General features: G+C 34.5%; 3 protein-coding genes across 4 annotated transcripts in view; all 3 read left to right on the forward strand.

Annotated features, from left to right (window-relative positions):
- Positions 1–7,737: 7,737 nt before the first annotated feature.
- On the forward strand, positions 7,738–8,714 carry cxcl11.3 (chemokine (C-X-C motif) ligand 11, duplicate 3). Its single transcript, XM_056456982.1, has 4 exons — positions 7,738–7,832; positions 7,947–8,073; positions 8,175–8,264; positions 8,392–8,714. The coding sequence occupies exons 1-4, from the start codon at positions 7,775–7,777 to the stop codon at positions 8,480–8,482; spliced, it is 366 nt and encodes a 121-aa protein (XP_056312957.1). The 5' UTR covers positions 7,738–7,774; the 3' UTR covers positions 8,483–8,714.
- A 5,137-nt stretch (positions 8,715–13,851) lies between these two features.
- cxcl11.4 (chemokine (C-X-C motif) ligand 11, duplicate 4) lies at positions 13,852–14,904 on the forward strand. The gene is made up of 4 exons (XM_056456983.1): positions 13,852–13,932; positions 14,164–14,290; positions 14,568–14,657; positions 14,745–14,904. The coding sequence occupies exons 1-4, from the start codon at positions 13,875–13,877 to the stop codon at positions 14,758–14,760; spliced, it is 291 nt and encodes a 96-aa protein (XP_056312958.1). The 5' UTR covers positions 13,852–13,874; the 3' UTR covers positions 14,761–14,904.
- A 3,285-nt stretch (positions 14,905–18,189) lies between these two features.
- flot2a (flotillin 2a) overlaps positions 18,190–22,561 on the forward strand; it is a 34,235-nt gene continuing 29,863 nt past the window's right edge. Inside the window, exon 1 of one of the 2 annotated variants that reach the window (XM_056458208.1) lies at positions 18,190–18,411. In XM_056458208.1, coding sequence (XP_056314183.1) covers positions 18,363–18,411 — 49 coding nt within the window. In that variant the 5' untranslated portion in view covers positions 18,190–18,362. The remainder of the gene's footprint in view (positions 18,412–22,561) is intronic. The other variant, XM_056458207.1, reaches the window with a different exon arrangement.

Below are 22,561 nucleotides of genomic sequence, written 5' to 3' on the forward strand. Positions count from 1 at the left end.
GGTAAAGGCCTGGACATGGTTTTACTGAGGAACATTGAGAAGTTTGAAATCATCAATCCAAGTCCATCTTGTGGAAAACAGGAGATCATGTAAGGACAAAAACAATGAGTATATGGATATATTAACACATTCATACTGCTATTTTAACACATTTAGCTGATCTTTCCTTTATTTCCAGTGTGACCATGAAGAGCTCAGAGAAGAAATGCTTAAACCCAGAGTCTAAATTCACCCAGGAATTAATCAGGAGAGCTCTTGAGAAGATGTTAGTATTTTAACACTTTTTGTTGTCTGTAGTAATCAAATATGAATCTTATGGCTACTTCTGAAATTAAGCAATTAAATAAAAAGTCTAAAATGACATCTGATAAGGTGTTTGAGGTCTTTTCAGAATCCAGTAACAAGCCATTGAAGAACATCCTGATATCCACAAAAGCAGATGCTGTAAAACCACCATGGATGACAGTTAACACAATGTTGAGTGTGACTAGTTCTGTATAAACTGTTTAGTATTGTAAAAATGAGATTGATAATATATGCAACAGACTGTAGCATTATTATATAATATATTAAAGTCATTTTTGCATTTCATTTTTATTCCTGTTTTTATTCCCCAATAAATAGCACTGTTATACAGTCCACTTAAGAAGATTAATTGTGTTATTGTACATCTGAATGTCTACACTTTGTCAATAAATGTGATTTTCTTTGATTAAAGATATCTGTTCTTTTTTTAACTGAATTATCCAGATAATAAGTGTGCCCTTATAAAGATTATTTAAATTTCCAAATAGATATCAGACCACCACTCCAGACTTAAAGTACCTTTCACAAAGCACAAAGTATGTGAAATAAGAAGTATATATGAATGATGAACATGTAATGAGCAAAAAGAGTGAAACATGTCAGACATGGCATGGTCAATGTACAGTATTTATACACTGTATATGTACACAACATTTTGTGTTGGATGCTTCAACTTTCTAACATGGACAATTCTGACAATATTTTATATTTAGGTTAATAATTATATGGGATGATTACATGCTAAGACTGGTTACCATATTTACAATCCAAATATGTTAGGGATTATCAAACCATTTTAATCATCTTCAGTCATCAAACGTACAAATCGACATGCATTCTCCACTATATGTTAGCTGGTAATATTTATTGGATACAATGCCATTGTAGGGGTGGCGCAGTGGGTAGCACATTCACCTCACAGCAAGAAGGTCGCTGGTTCGAGCCCAGGCTGGGTCAGTTGGCATTTCTGTGTGGAGTTTGCATGTTCTCCCCGTGTTCACGTGGGTTTTCTCTGGGTGCTCTGATTTCCCCCACAAGTCCAAAGGTATACAGTAGGTGAATTGGGTAAGCTAAATTGTCTGTAGTGTATGTATGTGTGTGAATGAGTGTATATGGGTGTTTCCCAGTGATGGCTTGCAGCTTGTGTAAAACATATGCTGAATAAGTTGGCGGTTCATTCCACTGTGACGACCCCAGATTAATAACACTAAGCCGAAAAAGACATTTGGAAATTTGTTATTGCACATCATATCCAAATATCTTTTTAATATACAACTAAATATATAAACAACAACATCGATTGCATGATCATTCTTATGTGTAATAATAAGTATTCAAAGCAAAACCTTGGGGCATTTTGCCCCCAATAACTGACATATCTCACATTGGAGGCATTTTTATTATTTGATATTTAACAATTTTTTAGACACTGGTTTGTTTTGTGTCCTCTTTGAAGTCAAGTCTAGTTGCAGGTCAAGTGAAGTACTTGGTCAATCATCTTTTTGTAGTTTTGTTTTTGGTGCTTGTTTTATTTTTCCCATTTTGCGCCCGATAACGGCTGTCTTTTGTTTTCCAGCTCTGTTGGGTGCAGTTTGGGCTTGTTTTGTTTTCAGATAATTATTAATTTTGGTAATAAATACTTTTTGGGGGAAATTCCCTGGCTGTTCTGTTCTGTGACAGTGGCTGGAGGTCAGTTTGTGCATAAATGTGCTTTTTTTTAAAAAACACTACCCATCATTTCTGGCAAGAAATTGATATAGTAATTTAATATTTAAAGAGCTTATTGTTTTGTTTGGAATTTAGTTTTGTGAGTTGCTGTTGTCCCCAAAGTCACTTGCTGGCCAAAATATGAAGAAAGTAAAACACATGTTTATCTGCCGAGTTTGAAGAGAGCTGCACACCAAACAAAATATTGACCGCTTAAAACTTAATCTCTGCTTAGACTTTAGACTCTGCAAACAGTTCATTACAAATCTGCATAGTGCAACAGTAAAATATATAGTCATGCTTTATTTTGATGGTCTGTTTGTTGAATTTAGGTTACATACCAATTAATTCTCATTAGATTATAAGTAGACTGTTACTGTAGGTTGGGGTTAGGGTTAGTAAGTTGTCATGTACTTGCAAAGTTACTTATAGTCAGTTAAATGTCTGTTTAGCAGCACTATCAACATATATTAAGCAGACAGTCTACTAATACTCAAATAGACCATCAGAATAAAGTGTTACCAAATATCTAACAATATAATGAAAAAACATCTGTAATGAAAAAGGTTTATTGTGTAGAGCATGCATTATCACTTTATGAAGATGCAGAAATTGAAAGGGCATTTCCAGATTCCCAAAAGGACTTTCAGTCTCTGTTTCATTTTCATCTCTCATGTCTGATTGTGAAATTCAAAATGACTTCAGCACAACTGGTCAAAGTCCTATATAAAGAATTAGGTAGTGAAAATACTTGATGATTTTCCAGTTAAGAGAGAAGTGATTTCCAATATCCTGATTTGATGTTTGTTTATGCCGAAATTATTTGGTATTCCAGTATTTGAACTCTGATTAGTAACTGCATTTCATCAGTAAAATACTTTCATTTTTGAAATATTCAATCAACTCAATAAAACATTATTTTAAACTGTAATTGTTGCTAAACTGTAATATTTTTCTAAGCATATGTTGGTAACACTTTATAATAACTACACACTATGAATCATTTATTAAGCATTAACATCTAGTGAGTTCATTATTTGAATAACTGCAGCTACAAATGCTGTGTTCTTGACTTATAACCACATTTATAATGTGCTTAAAATTTTCTATTTTTCACCTTTATTGGATAAGACAGTAGAGAGAATTAAAAGGAAAGCATAGGGAGCAGAGAGAGGGGAAGGATCGGCATATAGGACCGCGAGGCAGGATTCAAACTCAGGTCACCATGATCACCGGAGTGCATGTGTCGACGCATTAACCACTACACCACTGGCACCTGAGGTTTTTAAGATCATTCAGAATAAGTTAGTAAATTATTAATAAACTTTTGAAATTAACATTTATATATCTTATGATTCAGGCATATAGTACTGGTTACCATGTATGTTAATAAATGTAAATAAATAAAATGTATTAACTGAACTTCAAGCAGTTTTGTGACCTAATCTAAAGTGAGGACTATTTATGCCTTATAAATCCATGACAATTAAAGGCTTGGTATCAAATGAACAATAATCTTTGCAATCTTATCTGAAAAGTAAAATTACTGTAAAGTTGAAACTGCTGAATAACAGGAGTGTCAAAATTGGATAAAGCAACAACAACATACTAATTTAACAATGTAATAGGATGCGATGTCTAAACTGTACAGTAATTTAATTTTAGATATTGCAAAGATTTATTTTTTATTTGATACAGTTTAATTTGTGTGTCGTTTATTTTCTATTTCCTAGAATTTAACTGAGCCTTTAAATGTACTTTATAAGGGATTTATAAAGCATAGCCCTCACTTAGATTAGGTCACAAAACTGCATGAGGTTGAGTTAATAAAGCATTTATTAACATACAAATTAACTATTAGTATATGCCTGAATAATAAGAATTATAAATGTTAATTTAAGTTAAATAACTCATTCTGCATGATCTTTAAAAACCAGCAACTTCCCTCAATAACTGGTTTGTAAATAAAGCAATATTTATTTAGTAATGAAAAATAAATACGTAACAAAGAATGAAAGTGCAATCATTAATCACATTATAAATGTGGATGTAATTCAAGAATACAGCATTGCATTGATACAATACATACTATACTGATAATGCCTGAAGCTCAGACACACTCTCGCAGTTCAAAACTAGATTAAAGACCTATCTTTTTAGTAAAGCATACACTCAGTGCATCACTTAGCGGTATGATGCATGAATGTGCTCCACACAGGTTTTTGCATCTCGTTTATATACACGATAAACAGAAGCTACGCTAATTATTCTCTTTATTCTCTATTTCCACCTGGGGATACTCATCCTGAGGCCCTCAGACAATGCAGCGCCACTGATTCGATCCAAGACCAGCGACGAGATGATCCCAAAGTTTCCATAATCCTGGACCAGGCCGTTTCCTGAGCAGCTGCTGTGGTGGTCATGGAGGAGTGGAGAACATGAGACTGATCCCTGTGATCCCTGGGATAGACGAGTCTCGCTGACGTCCAGCTTCTCCAGCGCCTAGACTGCAGCTCTGCACAAGACGTTTGGTCATTTCTCCAATGGTCATGCCCAACTGAGCCTGGTTTCTCTCGAGGTTTTTGAATTCTCCACTTTCGCCAATTGGTAAAGTTTTTTCCTCACCGCTGTTGCCACTGGCTTGCATGGTTCGGAATCTGTAGAGCTGCACATAGATGGATTTGCTCTTCAGATTATTAAACCACACTGAACTGAGCTAAACTGAACTGAACTTAAACTCTGAAAACTGGACTGACACTGTTTCGATTTACTATGATCTTCTATGTAAAGCTGCTTTAACAATGTACATTGTAGAAGCGCTATACAAATAAAGGGGAACTGAATTGAAAATGTGCTAATGCTTAATAAATAGTTCATAGGGTGTAGTTATTATAAAGTGTTACACATATGTTTTTTTGGTTCTTCTAAATAATACGACTCATCTCATGATCCAGGGGTAATTAGAGAAATCATATTGTTCAAATGCTCACATTTTGACCAAAACTGAGGTCAGCATTTCTTTCTCTTCACCAAATGACCTACAGTATAATGTTTATAGTGACTTATGAAAATAAAGAGGTAGTGAAATTATTTGACCATCATCCACAGAAAACACGCTTGGTCCCGCATGCTAGTTTGCCATTTCTTACTGACATTGCAAAATAAATTAAACATTTACAATCAAACCAGCAAATCCAGCTGATCTCAACCACACTTTTAAAGATCTTTAATTCAAGCATGTGTTGAGTATGTACAGTGAGTAAAAAAAAATATGTTGTCAGCAGTGGTGAAAAGTAACACATTACAAATACTCAAATTACTGTAATCGAGTAGATTTTCTCAGGAATTGTAATTTACTAAGTAGGTTAAAAATATGTACTTTTACTTTCCCTTGAGTACATTTTTAGTGCTATTTCAGTAATTTTACTACAGTTTCCATTACTCTGCAGTCACTACTATATTTTTCTTGTCTATGGAGATTTTAAGTAGAAAAATCAGTCCTGTGATTCCTGTCCAGTCAAATAGTACATAGACAGTAAATCGCTTACAAGCATGGGCACTTTAAAAATGCAGCAAACTGTTTGGAAGCATTAAAAGTGTCTAAGAAGATGTCCAAAATCACAGTGATCCAGAGAAATTTCCAAATAGTTTTAAAACAATAACTAAATGCACTACAGAATGTTACGTTTACCCATCCCTGCACAAATTTCATTAATGCATCAGCCTTTCACATTGTAATACTCACTACTCTTGAGTACTTTTAAAAGGACTATACGTTTTACTTATGCTTTGAGGAATATTTACAACAGATACTTTTACTCCACAGTACCTGCACTACATTTTGGGGCAAATAATGGTACTTTTACTTGAGGATGATTTTTCAGTACACTTTCCTCCACTGGTTTTCAGTCATTAGACAGCAGATAAATATTCGTCAAAATCATCTAGAAAGTTTTTCTAATTAGAAACGAAGACTTTCCAAAAAATCATTCTTGGTTCACACTGAAAATGATGACCAGCAGTCAGACAGAGTTAAGTCTGGTTTAGAGATAGATGCGAGATTGAGAAAAACTAAAGCTGTTTGAATAATGTTTCATATGCAGTATATACAGATCTTGAAGTTATTGAACGTATAGCAGATGGAATTATCTCAGATGTGTATCATGTGGAGTCATGAGGAAAAGGAAGATCCATTTTGTTATAAACAAGATGCAATCTATACACCAAAAACCTCAAAATTAAAGTAAAAACGTTAAAATGTTAATGTTTGTCATTTTGAAAATAAAATTCAAGATTATACTAGCAATCATGTATGTTTTTTTTTTGTTGTTGTTTTGTATTTTATGTTGGTATAATATTAAGGAAGTACAACTGTTCTGACCTCCATTGAAATGGACAAAAATATATATACTTGTTTTTTTTTTGTGGGGGGGGGGGTGGTCATCTTTAATGTATAGGACAGTAGAGATTACTGACAGGAAAGCATGGGGAGCAGAGAGAGGGGAAGGATCGGCATAGGACCACGAGGTGGGAATCGAACTCGGGTCACCGTGAGCACCGGAGGGCATGTGTCGACGCATTAACCACTACACCACTGGCGCCGGCAAAAAATTATTTATGTGTATGTGTATATATATATATATATATATATATATATATATATATATATATATATATATATATATATATATATATATATATATATATATATATATATATATATATATATATATATATATATACATATATACATACACATAAATAATTTTTTGCCGGCGCCAGTGGTGTAGTGGTTAATGCGTCGACACATATATATATATATTTAAAGGGTGTTGAATGTTTTTTTTTTATTTTTATTATTTGGTCTCATTTATAGGAGCCTCAAGAACTGTGAAAACATAATTTTACATTTCTCAGAAACTTGGAACAAAATTCAGCTCTGAAGGGGTTGCTCTGCAGAGTAGAACTTTCAACAATAAAAGTGAATAAAGCAGAGATCAAGATCCCATAATGCACAACCTTAAATAATTGGAAATCTCTTGTGAATCACAAAATACAGAAACTGTTAATGAACAGATATTTTTTCCAATGTAGATTAATCATCTTGTTTTCCATATCAGTTGTCTCTCTGAGATAATGCCATCCTCTATACTCATTCTTGACTTCAGTTCTCTGTCAATAAATTAATTTAAATTCTCTCATTTTGTCTTTTGGTCTGATGTTCTAACATGAGTCTTTGGTTATTTAGTCCGTTTGATTTCATCTCAATCTTAGTGGGTCTGTTTCTTTATGCAAACTACAAAGTTCATGTATAAAAGATGAGGGTTGACATAAATGCATCTGCATGTGTTGCTTCGTCAAAAGTCATAGTGAAAAATCAATCAGTTAATGTTTTTAATTATTTATTGTGTAATTTAAGAGTTTTGCTTTTGCAGAGGTTTGGCCTATGATGGTTTCCCACCAAAGAAAATTTTGCATTAGTATTTTAGTGTAATTATGAAACATTTTCTTCTTCATTCAGGGAAAGTTCAGCTCAGGGTGCCCTAAATCATATACCTTTTCTTCAAGAAGGTTCAGGTTGGTGTTTCTGAGAAATCATAATGAAAAAAGAAAAAGCAGAGGAAGTTGGGGCACAAATGGGAAGTAAAACTGAGGGGAAGCCCCTGATGCTCCAGTATTTAAGTGAGCGTCTTCAGTTCTTCAGTCATAATCTGACTGACCCAGACAAGCTCAGTTCATCCAGAACAAGAACAAGATAACCATGAAGACTCTTGCAGCTTTTCTTCTTCTGGCCTGCCTGATCGCTGGAAAGGTGAATGGTGAGTTTCAAAAACACATCAGGATCATTTCGCTCATGTATCTTTGCTCATGCTGAGGTTTTAAAGATAAATTAAATATGAAACATATTAAATATATATATATCTCATTTCCAGGTCAAGACAACACTTCGAGAGGCAGGTGCTTCTGTGCTGACAAAGGCATTAACATGGTTTTAATGAAGAATATTGAGAAGGTGGAAATCTTCCCTCCAAGTCCATCTTGCAACAAAAATGAGATTGTGTAAGCATATGGCATAACTTTTACATACATGTTTTTAAATTTATTTTCAATGAAGTTGATCAGCTTCATGTAATATCTGCATCACTTTTAATCTTTCACAGTGTGACTCTGAAAAACAGGGCAGGACAGAAATGCTTGAATCCAGAGTCAAAATTCACCCAAAATGTCGTCTTAAAGGCTATTGGAAAAAGGTGAGAATTTCTGCTTAAGTATATTTATGTATGCTTCACAGATATATTCACCATACACAAAACAGGCAAATTAAACGGACCCCCAAACTAAAATAATTATTAATTTAATTGTTTCTTGTGTTTGCAGGATGCAGCAGTCTGTGCCACACAGTACAACAACTGGCACAGTGGAGAGCTCCATGACTTCAGCAACATCAGCACCGACTGCCTTTAAATGATTCCTGACATGTCTGCTGTGTTTATACAATGCCAAAGCCAATTGTCTTTTACTTAAGTAAGCTTCAAAATATTTAAAATGTTTGCTAATGCATTAGCTAATTTTTTTCCTGACCACTGAACTTTGAAAATTCTTTAAATAGAAACATGTGCTCTTGAAACAAATAACTGAACAATGTGTCATATGTACAGTTTTTTTAATAGTTTGCCAAATGATAGTATTTTTGTAAAAAAAAAAAAAAAAGGGGGGGGGGGGTCAAATAAAGCTTTTTCTATCTACAAATGATGTGTTCTCTCCTATTTCAGTGTTGTTCTTGCATTCTACGATTCTAAAATGTAATTAAAACTATGTTCATAGTAAACAATAGCTCTGTGAGCATCAGGCTTTCATGATTATTACTAATGTAAACAGTGTTTAATAATAAATTAAGTGAATTGAACTCTCCTGTTTTGATGTCTCTTTACAGCACATACAGAATGTAATATTTAAGAATAACAAATAAATTCCCACAACAGTTTTACATATTCAAATAAGTTTTAAACCCCCTCTCAAGAGTGGAGTTCATGAAAGAAAAAGAAAACTTCAAAGTTTAGCCAAAGCTAACAGTGAAATTTAGTCTTAGTGTTCTATTTTAACAATCTTGACGCAAAGTTTAAAGCGCATGTCGCAAAAGCATTAAGGGCATGTCTGAATCCACTTTTGCTGTTTTAAAGACAGAGAAATATGGTCTGCGCCTTGGTGCATGGTCTAACAGAGTTGTGCTTATTCTCTTAATGATTTATGGGTGTGTTTTGAGCATAACGTACATTAAACAAATCAGAGTCTCATCTCCCATTAAAAGTCAGTCGTGTCACGCCATGACGCATTTGTAATTTACATGGCGGACTTCATAAGAGGAAAACTGAATGCTTCACTAATGAGAAAACAGTTAAACAGACCATCTGCAGTGCGAGGATAAAGAATGAGCCTCTTCTTTTCAGCCGCTTTACTTTCTCTTTACTTTTACTCCTTTACTTTTGTGGAGTAAGGAAACGGTAAAAACTCACTCCACTGAAGACATCAATTAGCCTGAATATTCAATTTTGTTTGTTAAGCGCAAAAGATTTGTTTCAAAACTATTTTTAAATTCAGTTCTAATTTTTCAGCAAACGAATAAATGAACAATAATAATGAAGTGTGGTCAAAAAACTGAGTTACATCCAAACACACGTCCTATTCTAATGCTCTATATCAGTGGTAGGGAACCTATGGCTCACAGGCCACATGTGGCTCTTCGGCCAAAAGTACGTGGCTCTCCAGCTCCAGTTGTCTCCCTTCAATAATATTTTACAGTTTAAAAAAATTATAACCATCGCTAGAAATCAGTTTTCTATTGAAAATACAATTACAATTTTTACATTTCGACCAATGTACGTGTGCGGTGCTGTGGATAAAATTGAATCGCGACACCAATGAAGGGCAAATGCGTGTGCGTGGTTACCATAAAAATATACGTTGTTTTGCACTTTATTTACTCAATAACAGTAAAATATAATTTTTTGTTCTTCGATAGCAATAATATATGTTCTTGAAAACTAGCCAAAATGATTGCCGCATACTTTATTATGAATTATTTGAAGTGTAATTTTTTTATAGTAGTAAAATGTTTGTTTATTTTAAATTATGTTGCTTTTCAGAAAAAAAACACGAGTTTATTTACCAGAAATTTAATTAAATTGTCCTTTCTTCATTCATGGACTTGCTCAACATGTGTTGCTTCATATTTGTTTAATTTTAGTTGTGCATGAGGAAAAGTAAAGGTTTTATTTAAACCTGTATTATTTAGAGTAGTAGTATATCTTGGGGTGCATATATGAGTATATATCCCCCAATAGCTCTTTACAAAAATGCATTTGCCAAAAATATCAGAAATGACTCTTTGCCTAAAAAAGGTTCCAGATCCCTGCTCTATATGGTGATGCACATGTCTCCAAAATCCAACAGGAGGACAAATCTGAACTTGTTTTTATTAAAACAAATATAAATATGCATAAAATAAATAAGACTGCAAATAATAATAACATTATACAAATGCAAATTGTCATGATTAAACAGAAAAAGCCCCTTGCGATGAAGCAGGTAGCTGCTTTTATATTTATGTAGATAATAATCATTTTTGTAACATTTTAATCCTTCATTTTTCTTCATATGTAAAGAAACTGTTGCTGTACATCCTGTGTGCATTAAGCAATGTGTAAGCGTTTGGACCAGCATAGGCGCATAACTAAAGCACTGTGTGTGGTGGACTTTAGACCAGCTTTCAGTTGGTCAATGGTGCAGCCTATTTCACTTCCTCAAAAATAGCAAGCACAAGCAATGCGCCTCAACACACCTCTTTTTTGGACAGGAGCACCCATGAGTCCACAAAGTGGTGCAAATAGATTTGCTATTTAAACAACGTGACACAAAATGTGAAACTTAAATTGTGCTGAAAACAGCAACAAATCAGGTCTGAAAATAGCAACACATCGTGCCAAACACGTCTTACGCCTTATTGCGCTGCATGATAGGGCCCTTAAAGTTTGAGCAAGAGTCTAATTCAAAATCAGAAGATAACAAATGCTCACTCCAAATGCAAAGAGTACAGCCTGCAATAGCATGGTAATAATCATATTTATTCACATTTAATCTTTTGTATTTGTGCTATATATAAAGGATCTGCAATAATGCACAATAATGCACAATAGTGCACAATAGTGACACAAAATAAAACACTATCACTCACATTAGCGGCATTACTGTTCTAAAGTAGTTACGTCATCTTTTTTTCAGTCTCTCTCTCTCTATGGAGAGTCTGCAGTGAATTGTTTGAAAATAATCTGCAATAAAATTAACAAAAGTACAGCATCTTACTGATGCAATCAGGAACTTTATTAAAAATAAATTGACTAATTGACTAAAAATAAATGGACTAACTCCTAAGATCTGAAGGAAATCAATGCTACTGTTTTCCACTTATGAATTAGGCATAGAACTTCTGCAGAAGAGGTTTTTCATCACACTATTGCATAATCAAATTATTTTTAAAAGGAGTCGCTTTGGCTGATTGGTAATAAAAGCTGATTTGAACTAAATAGGGAAGTTTTGAGTACTGAAACTTACATAATGATAGAGTGCCAGAAAATATCAAAGGGGTTTTGATTTCCTTATTAACGATCATTAGTTTGGCATTAATAAAAGCAGTTATAGTCATTTAGTTCAGGAGTGTCAAAATATATCCACCTTTTCCCGCATATGACTAATGTGTTTCAAATTATTGGTTTCAGATAAAAAAAACTCTCTATTAAAAAAACGTAATCATTAAGGATGCATACAAGTAGTCCGTCTACTAGTAAAAGTTGAGTGAGAGCGATGTTTGGCTTTGTGCTTTATTTATTTTATCTTACATTTTAAAAAAACATATTTTACTGCTTGGTATTTTAACATGACATTATCACAACCAAATCTCTGGCCAAAGCTCATTGTGTTGGGTATTTTTTCTTTATATTCCTTACACTACAGCAATATTCAACATATGTCTGTAATACTGCATCTCATCTCAAGTTTTGGGGGGTTTTCATGGTCTGCTGATAGTAATTTGTTTTAATTGTTTAATTTATTATAATTATGGTAATTCACGCAAACATCATGGGGTGAAGAAAAAAGGTGAATTCCTATACCTCAACTGAACACACCTAATCCAGCTCAAACTTAGATAAGTCTACAGGAAGCACATTTTAATGTCTAACAAATCAAATTCTAATGCATTTTTAAATCAAAACATACAAGCTGCTCCCTAGTTTGAGGAACTAAAATTAAATACTGTACTTCCACCTTTTAACAGAAGAAGCACCTAAAGGGACAGTTTACCCAAAAAACATTTTTACTCCCTATTCACTCATACTTAAGTGATTTTCTTTCTACTTTTAAGTGAGTTTCTTTCTTCTGTTGAACACAAAAGCAGATAATTTGAAGAAAGCTGAAACCCTGTAACTTCCACAATGTAAACAACTAAAAGTCAATGGTTACAAGTTTCCAGCTTTGTCCAAAATATCTGCGTTTTTGTTCAACGAAAGAAAGAAAGTCAAACAGATTTGGAACAAGCAAAGTCTAAGTTAATGTATTTTTGCCTTTTCTTGCTTCTATCTGCCTCTTGCAGTTGATGAAAATATTAGTCAGAATATAATGAGCAAAGAGGAATACAGAAATTCGTGTTAATTACAGGCTACAAAACTTTTAGTGGTGTTTTGACATGTACCATGGGGGAAAAAAAGCTGTGTTTATAATTATACCAGTCCCATTTACAAAATTCAATAAATCACAACATGACTTTCAGTAACTGAGACATTTAAAATAAATTGTGCAATTTAAATTAAGTGATAGTGAAAGCTACTAACCGCTGACAAACCTCTATTAAAACTGAAGTGCTGGTCTGTGCACTGGTTTGTGGTTCAGCCATCGCACAAGGCTAATATTCCAACCAACACCGCAGTTTACGCAACAGTGCATGTACACTTTCAGACACAATACACTGAAGGAAATTACAGACACATTATGCTGCCAATTATTACTTGTACCAAGGCACATGAATACTTTTGAAAACATTTTTTTTTGTTTTTTTACACTATTATGGATATATATATCCATATATATTGTCCTCAATATATTTATAGAAGTTATCTGTATGCTATATGTTATGCTCAGCATATATTTGTTAAATAATTTTATTGCAGACAGACATTTTGTTTTCAGTCTTATAAGATGATTCAGTGCAAGTGTGAAATGTTTAAATAAAGCCAACATTATCGAGACCTTTATCATGCCTTTTTAAACAAACCTGTTCGACTCACTGACTGATTCTGACATCACTCTTTATTATTTTATAAAGTCAATCAAAAATATTTAAGAAATATAGTATCATATAAAAAGCTTTAGATTGGTATACAGTAAATTGACATTTTACTGGCATTCACAAATAAGGCCCCACTGTTAATATATACAGTATAGAGTTTACAATGTGGAGAAAAAGTGGAGAAAAAGAACAGCCATTGTCTGCTGAGCATATACCCATAGCCTATTTAAGGACACAAGACAATAGCAAAAAAAATTAATATTGCAATTATGATTAACAGTCAAATATTGACACAATAATTTATATATTTTTTAATTGCATCATTCCTGTAAATGAGACGATTAACTGCTGCATGCAGTATTTTGAAAATAAACTGTTTCTGAGAAATGAGATAAGTACAGTTGCTGGACTGTCGAAACTGACCAATTTTCAGGGAGGGAAATACCCTTTTAAGGGAATAAAAACGCACCGACAAGAATAAACCAGTCACTTTACTCAGTCATTAAGCAGGTGAAAGCACAAGATGAAAACCTTCGCAGCTGTGGCACTTCTAAGCTGCCTGCTTGCGATAAAAGTGGAAGGTGAGTTTTTTCTGTAGAAATTCTAAAATTCTAAATTCTGGAGAATCTAGTTTTTCATGTTAATATTTTCAAACTATATTTGCATGGCATAGTAGCTACAAACCTACAACTGTAACGTGTAAGTTGACTTAACTTTTAATCCAAGTACTGCACCAAAAGTTGCTTTACAATTTTAAGTAGATTAAACTTTGCTTTACAGTTTATAATTGATGAACTGTCTTGATTTTTCAGGCCAGGCAAGAGCTCCAAGTATCAGGTGTCTCTGTGCTCACAAGGGTGTAAATATGGTTCCTCCAAAACTGATTGAGAAGGTCGACATCATACCACCGACCCCCTCTTGTGGAAACCTGGAGATTGTGTAAGTAGTTATAAGAAAATATTCCTCCTATATTGTACATCTGTGTTTGAATACGAAGTGTTCATTTGCAAAAACAGATAACTTCATTTATAGTTTTAAGATATTATGCTTTTATGCTGTGCACTGAAAAAAATGGATTGCAAAAAAAAAAAAAAACATTTCTGTAATGTTCTAAAAACTGTATTATGTGTTTTTTGCAAACAAACTCTTCATGCATTATGACTGACACACAGCGATTTGTCTTTTTTCTATTGTTTTTTTTTTCTTTTTTGTGTAGCGTGACTCTGAAAAATGGCGCAGAGCCTAAATGTTTAAGTCCAGATTCTAAATTTACACAGAAACACCTCATAAAGGCTCTTGAAAAAAGGTTAGTGTAACCGATTAATATTCAGCCTATATTTTGGTCACACGTTTGTACAGAGACTCATGATCAACTGTTTCTGATTATTTACAGGACCCTGCAGAAATAACAGACTACAACAACAATCTAGATGTTTTTAAAAGGAAAAAACATGATAACATACCCATGCAATCTGAAACTATAGCAGATTACTTTTTATTATTTGACTTTTTCCATTTTAGGATGTCTAATGCAGCCTCTTTATCTAATAAACATGATCATTATTAAGTGTTGTACATTTTAAGTGACACAAAATATGCATTATTGTGTCATACAGAATGTCATTGCAAATAAAGCTTTTGTGACTGATTTTTTTTGTCATTCTGTGGAGCAAACAATGCAAATTAAAATAAAAAGCAAGCATTAAAAACAGTGTGTTGTATAATTATCCAGTGTGCAAGAATTATGTTCAATTTCTTAACATTACATTTTGAACATTGTTACAAATTCATGAAACTCTTCTGTGAAGCTCTGTGTGGAAGGCGAAGATGTCGCTGCCTTCCACTGATTTACAGCTAGATTAAAAAAATGAAATTCAAAGCCAAGAAAATATCAGATACATCAAACAGATCAGATAAGAACATTCGAGACGATTTTTTTATATGCTTGTTGGTGTTAATTTCTGCTCTGGAATTTCTGTGAATAATATTTGGCAAGGTTGACTCTAAAGTTGCTACTGACTAGCGTTCTAGAACTATTTTAGAACTGCTAAAATAATCAAATAATCGTTAGCTTTCATATTGTCCTCATTCCCAGATCACGCAGTTGGACTACAGCTTTTTACAGAATACAAAATATACATTTATAATTATATAAATGATCACTTCTGTTGTTGTTGTTGTTGTTGTTTAATACTTAGTTTACTTCTTAATATTTAGGCTGGTGTTTGGTTAATGTTTACCACATAATTTAAGTGCACCGTTTGGGGTGGGGGGTGGTGGGATGGGTAATAAATGTAATGATCATATATGTCCAGCATTGGCTGATCAATCCATTATTTCTTCTTGGTGTGATCAAATGTGGTATTTTTGGGCAATAAAAAAACTAAACATTATTTTACATACAATAAAATATTTAAATATAATAAAACTGGTATTTTTACAAAGTTTGTGGTAATTTAATATGAGTGTTATCAGTCTGTGGAGTCAGCTCCATAGCCAGCATTGTGAAAGGTTCTTTTTTCTCAAAAAGTGGACCTTTTTGCAATTATACACCTCATTTTCTATTGAATTATGAAATTTAAATGCTGCATTTGAGATACATTTTAGGCACTATTCTGAATTAGCTTATCAGATTGTCATCATAACTACACTTTTTGACTATTTTAGCCAAAATAGTATTCAGATCAGTTTTAATATGGGCCACTTTTGGTGCTTCACGTCTTTTTATTGGTCATTTTTGTTTCAAGAATAAGGTCCAGATTTAGAATAAAAGTAACTTGTAAAATGTTTTCTCCATTTAAAAACAATACAGTAGCGAAAGACGACTTCTCTTCCATTAGATTGTATGTTTTCTTGCACAGCTGAATGTTGGACTCATGAAAAATAATAGTTTGCATTGGCCAAAACTGATTAGCACAAGTCACCCCGGAGCAACAGCCGACAGAGGATTCTGCTTTGTCTTAAAGCCTTTTTTGATGGGTTATTTTCACAATGACGACATAGCAGTCAAAATAGGGCAAATAAGCTCATGTATAGGACAAATTCTGGACCTTTGTCAGTAAAGGGTTGGTCTTCCGAACCACCTGAACCCACCTTGGCTACGGGCCTGTGTGTGAACGTTTGCATGTGTGAATGCGAGAATTGTGCCACATTGGTTCTCGCAATTGGAATTATGCACTGTTAATATTATAAGTCATGATGTTCTATATTTTAAGCTAAGATAACCATGTTTAAACTTAATTTTTAAAGGATTCAACTTTCTGTTTAATGTAAAATTTACTGTAATTAACTGTAAGTGAAAATGATGTGTAAGCTAAATTTGACTCTTTTTCTAAATTGTCAGTGGGATTTGTGTTTTTTGTTGTAAAATAAACTTTAAAAACTGCTTGTGAGAGTTTCCCATTCATTTTCAGTGCATGGTCCAATGATCATCGGTGTGACTTTTATTTATTTCTCTGTGTGTGTCTCAATTGTCCTCACTTTTGTAGTGAGATATAAAAATGACCCAATAGTGAGGACATTTGGTCATCACTAATTTAAAACGCTCATAAATTAGCCAGAACATGCTCTAATGACTGGCGCTTGTTTTTGTGAAGGTGGGATTTAGGGGTAGAGCACTAGGGGTTGGGTCATAGATAGTATGATTGTGATTAAAAAGAAAATGTAACAAAAATCCCGATATCACGTGCAGAATGGAAAAAACAAGCTCACTAAAATGTTATCTTTAAACATGCAAATATTGAATGTGCTAATTTGCATACATTTCTAGAACAAAAATCTGAACATTGAATGAAGTTCGACTTGTTTTGTTAAGTTTATGCTGGTCAAAAATTGTATTTTGTATAGTAAAATATTATACATAATCAGGTCAAAAATATAGACAAATATCTCTGTAAATTAGAAAACTGTAGTATCTCTGGAATGTGGGCTGATTTAAAGCAGTATGAAGCCCTCTACCGGAAGCCTTAAGAACGGCGCAGATTGAGTTCGTGTGTGTGTGTGTGTTTATCTTGGTTCAGTTCATAGATATTTACATTAGATGTCGCCTGCCGTGTTGTTGTCTATTGGAAGGAATGCGTCAATAGAGCCGCCATTTTAGTACAGGGTAGCGCTCCTTTGAAATGAATGCTGGTCGAAGCTGCAGTGGAGGACTGTAGTCATCCAGAGCCAGAGATATACACATATACACATTTATCTATCATCGGGAGTTTTCCCGGTGGTCAGTACGCAATTTTTGTTAAATAGGAAAATTATATTTTTTCCATTGATGGATCAGTGACCGCATGGGCATTGTTGACAAAGAGTGTGTGTTTGTGTGTAAATGTATTATCCTCCCTCCTGTTAGATTTGATCTAATGTGAATCAATCTCCGTTATGAACGACTCGCTCACTTAGCTGACAGTAATACAAGTTTCTGGCACCGCAGCATCTCGTTGTCATGTTTCTTTTGCATTGTTTGCTTATTTTATTCAACAAAACTAGCATACTCCAAGTATTTAGTGCAAGTTGGTGCTACTTTGCCTTATGGTCAGTGCAGTAAGTGACATCAATAACGTTACCCGTTTAGCACACACGTTCATAACATATAAAAACGTAAAAAACGAAATCTTACCTATAAAATATTCTGCCTTTGTGCTTTGTTTGCGCGTTACTACACCCGTAAGCAGCGCTAAAGTCCAGCATCTTCACGTAGTAACACTGTCTTGACTAGTGCGGTTGAATGACATTTGTTCTGGGAGCACTGTACAAATATGGCGGCGCTATTGACGCATGCTCAAAGTCCGTGTGCGATTTCTAGTTTATATATCTATGGGTTCAGTCGTCGTCATATCTCTGAAAGGGCGGTGCTGCATTCATACGAGGCGAGCAGAAATCTTGAATATGGTGTACGCACGACTGCATTGAATGCCCTCTTATCTGCTAGTTTTATTGCACTGTTCCGTCGTCCTCAAAAAAAGGAAAAAAAAACATTAGGTCTTTACTTGCTTTTTAAAGCCGTCCAGAAAGGAAAATGGGCAATTGCCACACGGTAGGACCGAACGAAGCCCTGGTAGTATCAGGTAACTTAACCCAGCAAACTGCCTTCTGTTTTTCTCAAAGCAGCACGTTACATGTTTTTATAACCCGCATGTGTTGTAATTATGTGAGATGCGGATAGCCTGTGATGTGTTTGTTGTTCGTAAATGTGTGAAATTCGACAGAGTGACAGAAATGTAGGCTTGTTTTCTCTAACATTGGTGGTTCGGTCGAGTAGTGTAGTGTATTGCATTGGTGTTTGCCTGTTGCATTGTAGTTTGTGTTGCATGACAAAACATAATCCATCACTCGACCTGGGTTGTGCGGCTCACTCGAGATTTTCCTGTGATAGCTTCAGTTCATTTCGACGTGTTTGGGCAGTGAGCCCTTCTCCTCAAAACCCTCTCGGTCTTGATTATCGATTGATCGATTGTGCAGTTGTTGTTTTGATTAAACACACGACGTGTTTAGCATTTTAAATGTCTGCGCTATGATTGTTATTATTTTCGTAATTAATACTGGAACGTTAATATCCAAGAACAATGTTAACATCGTCTTAGTTGTGTTTTATGTTTTATAAATTAATAAAACCCACGTGTTTCTAGATGTAAAAAAGTGGGCGTGTTTAATGGAGATTATGAACACACACCCAAGTGATTTAGACCAGTTAAATTGTGAAGTAGTGCTTGCGTGAATGATTTCTGGATTTAATTTACTCGGGTTGTGTTTGAGTTAAATGTTTACGTTGATTTCTTTTAAAAAGGTCTACCAACATTTGTTTTTTCTTCCACAAAAATATTATTAATCAAATAAGAAATGTTTTTATTTGTTGTGTTTGACAATCGGGGCGTTTACACCAAATATCACCTTCTTAACTGTTCTGAAAGGTAAAGGTAAAGCATTGATTCTATAAAATGAACATAAACATGGAAATCGCATCTTTTACTTATTTTGCTGAAATAACACTTCATGCTCTAAATTACCGCTTTCCCCCAAAATTTTGAAGAAATCAGAAGTTTTTTTTATGTCAATTGTATATTCACAGAAAAGTTTTCATGCAGTCTTTCTATTTTCCATATCTGTATTGTATAGCTATGTGTATGACTTTGTATCCATATTTTCAGTTCATATATATTATAATAAAATGAAAATAAAATAAACAAAAATAAATGCTCTTTCTGCCATGTTGTAGGAAATGTCGTGGCTTTCACAATCTTAAGGAACTTACTTATTACTGGATATTACGGTATTTGTAAAGTGTGGGAAAACACGCAGTAATAATCAGGTTGTATGCATGTGTATTACAAAATAATTTACTGTAACAATTATTTACCCGAAAACTGATTTACATTTATGGAGTCTTATGTGGGTGTTTGTAATTTGTAATTTCATACTGAATGAACATGTTTCCTGCTATGTGAAGTCATGTCACACTCATTAATGCCAGATGCATACTCCAAATGCCAGACGCATACTCATTCTTATGTAGGTATAATTAGAAACACACTTAACTTAATGTCAGAATTTTCATAAATGTGTCTAATTCACATTGTAGAAATGTTAAGTCTCTTCCATCTGTTTTGGCTTATTTTATTCCATTGAAAAACACAATTGTTTAAACCCATTGGAATCAGAACTTAATTAGGGTTTGATGTCGTGACTGAAGCTGCACTGCTGGTCATTGTTTGGAAACACACTGCCAGCCACAGTTTTCTCTAACTGTACAGTTTCCTGGACAGTCATTTCCTCGGTTTTTAACGTGCCCAAACATTGTGTTTCCCCTCTATCATTCATTATGAAATAATTTCACGTGATGTACTTCAGTGGCCTGAATCAACTTTCATTTAATTGATCTGGGATCAGTTGTGCAAGTGCTTTTGGCAGCAGCTGCGTATTGCACACTAATAGCTGATGACAGATAGGGAATCTGCTGAAATAGTTTCCAGTACCACCAATACTACTACATCGCCTTCAAATTAGGGCTGAGCGATGTGGCCTAAAATCAAAATCTCGATTTAATTGAACATTACAACTCAATTACGGTTAATGAACGATCATTTTATCTATTTGTATTTATTTACCCTCATAGTTCACTGACAAGTTTTGTACAGAAAATATGTTCATATATTACCAGTGAGAGATTTTTAGAATGTAGGGTGCTTTACTTGATTTTAAAATAATTGAAGGAAACACACACTATCTACTATCTATGATTATTTATTGAACATCAACGCTGAACAACTGAAATTCAACGCTCGTCACAGCTATCAAACTGACCAATCACAAAGCCTGCACTTTGCATCATCACGACATGTAGTTAGATTTTTTGAGAGGTGCGTCGGTATGCCACTTCAAGTGGACAGCAAACAGACCTGTTTTGATAGATTTCCATGGAGTTTGCCTTGCATATCTCACATGCCTATATCTACACTCTCTTACACGTTAAAGGGTCATGAAACCCATTGTCTCAGCAGTGAGTTTTAACACCTCGGATTAGAAAAAAGCTAGGAAAACGTGTGTTTCCAGCTGTGTTAAAATGGGAGTGTCGCATGTGGATAGAAGGAAGAGTTTGCTGAAAAAGAGAAGTTTCAATACGTATAAACAGTTCATTTGCACACTGGCATGAATTAATGTACAGAAATGCTGAAAACCTGATTACATCACTGTGTACTGGTGGCCGTTCACCACTCAGAAGTTGCATATTTATCTCATGACTGTAACGTTGCTTCAAAATGTTCAAAAACAACGAATTTGCTCTGAACTTTGGAAAATAACTAATTTTGACTCTTTGGTGAAATGTGTGTCCTAATAATGGTTTTAACAACGTGTTACACATAGTCAAAAATGTGTTTTAGGGTTTCATGACCCTTTAAACACTGTAACAACCTTCAGACAACATGCTGTGGTTGTTGTAACATTGACAGCCAGATGTAATAGATCCCACATTAAGCATAAATGAATAAATGTACATCATCTCACTAAAATCCAGGTGACCTTTTATGCTTGACAAATTGATATCTATATTTTCACAGATGAGTAGTCTTCGGTATTTTGATTCTCACACTGTAATGCCCGATTCACACGGGGCTTCAGTGTCAAGGCTTGACTAAGGGGCTGTTGGGGCTGACTATATCATCCTAGCAGCGTCAGCCAATGAAATTAATATGCAATCGGCTTCTGTCTGAGCTGGTGTATTTGCATAAAGCGATCTGATTGGCTGACAATTGCGTTGGCGCTTGAAAATTAAAGAAATTCTGCCGACGGATCCACAATTCAGTTCAGCAACGCTTGACGTCATCCATTTAAAGTGAATGGGAAGTGTTGACGCTTACGCCATTTGTTGCACACGCAGACCCGGGAAAATTGAAATCCCCGGCCCCGCCCACAAACACTGTAGCAAGAAAAAGAGGAAGACAAACACTATAGCAGATCCCGGTTGAATCAAGCCGCATAGATGCTGTGCGCTGAAGTGTGAGGGAAAGTTTACCCCACCCAAAGATGAGGCTGTGAAGAGTCAGTGGTTGAAGTTTATTTTTGAAAAAATACCTCAGTATTATAGCCCCAATGTTGTGCTGTGTTCCTGTCATTTTTCTGATGAGTGGTTTAGCAATTTACACGCTTACAGAGGGGGATTCATTGGGCGTTGGTTACAGGAAGGATTAGAAAAGACTATGGGACTTTGCCAGAGCTTGACAGGAACTTTACAGTACACTGTACACATAGATCAGTTTCTTCCTCCATTTCACAAGTGTAAGTAAGTGTGATTAAAATAGTTGCCTCCTTGTTTTTCCTAGCTTGCAAATTATTTATTTAATTGTGTTTTGTTTCTTGTAACCGCTTGTACTGTATCTGGTTAACTCTTTATATACTCATATTGCGTCTAAAGCCACATTGAAAACGCGACGCTTTGTTTACGGATTTAAATGCATTTGTGAGCTCGCGATTCACTGCTGTTTGTTGTTGCTATGGCCACCGTCATCTGTTCCTACATGTGTGTGGTGGTCAAGGTTCAAAATAGTTCAGCTTTTGCCACTGTGTGGATTAATACTGAATGTGTGTTGTTAATAGTAGAGTTATATGCTGGTGTTTAACTGCTTTGCTTTAATGCACTCCTGCATTAGGCTCACACATATACTCTGCACTCTGACTACTTCAAAATTGTTGATAAGCCGTGGTGGCCATTTCTTTCTGTCT

This window comes from Danio aesculapii, chromosome 5 (genome assembly GCF_903798145.1).
Source record: "Danio aesculapii chromosome 5, fDanAes4.1, whole genome shotgun sequence".
NCBI classification, from domain to species: Eukaryota; Metazoa; Chordata; class Actinopteri; order Cypriniformes; family Danionidae; genus Danio; species Danio aesculapii.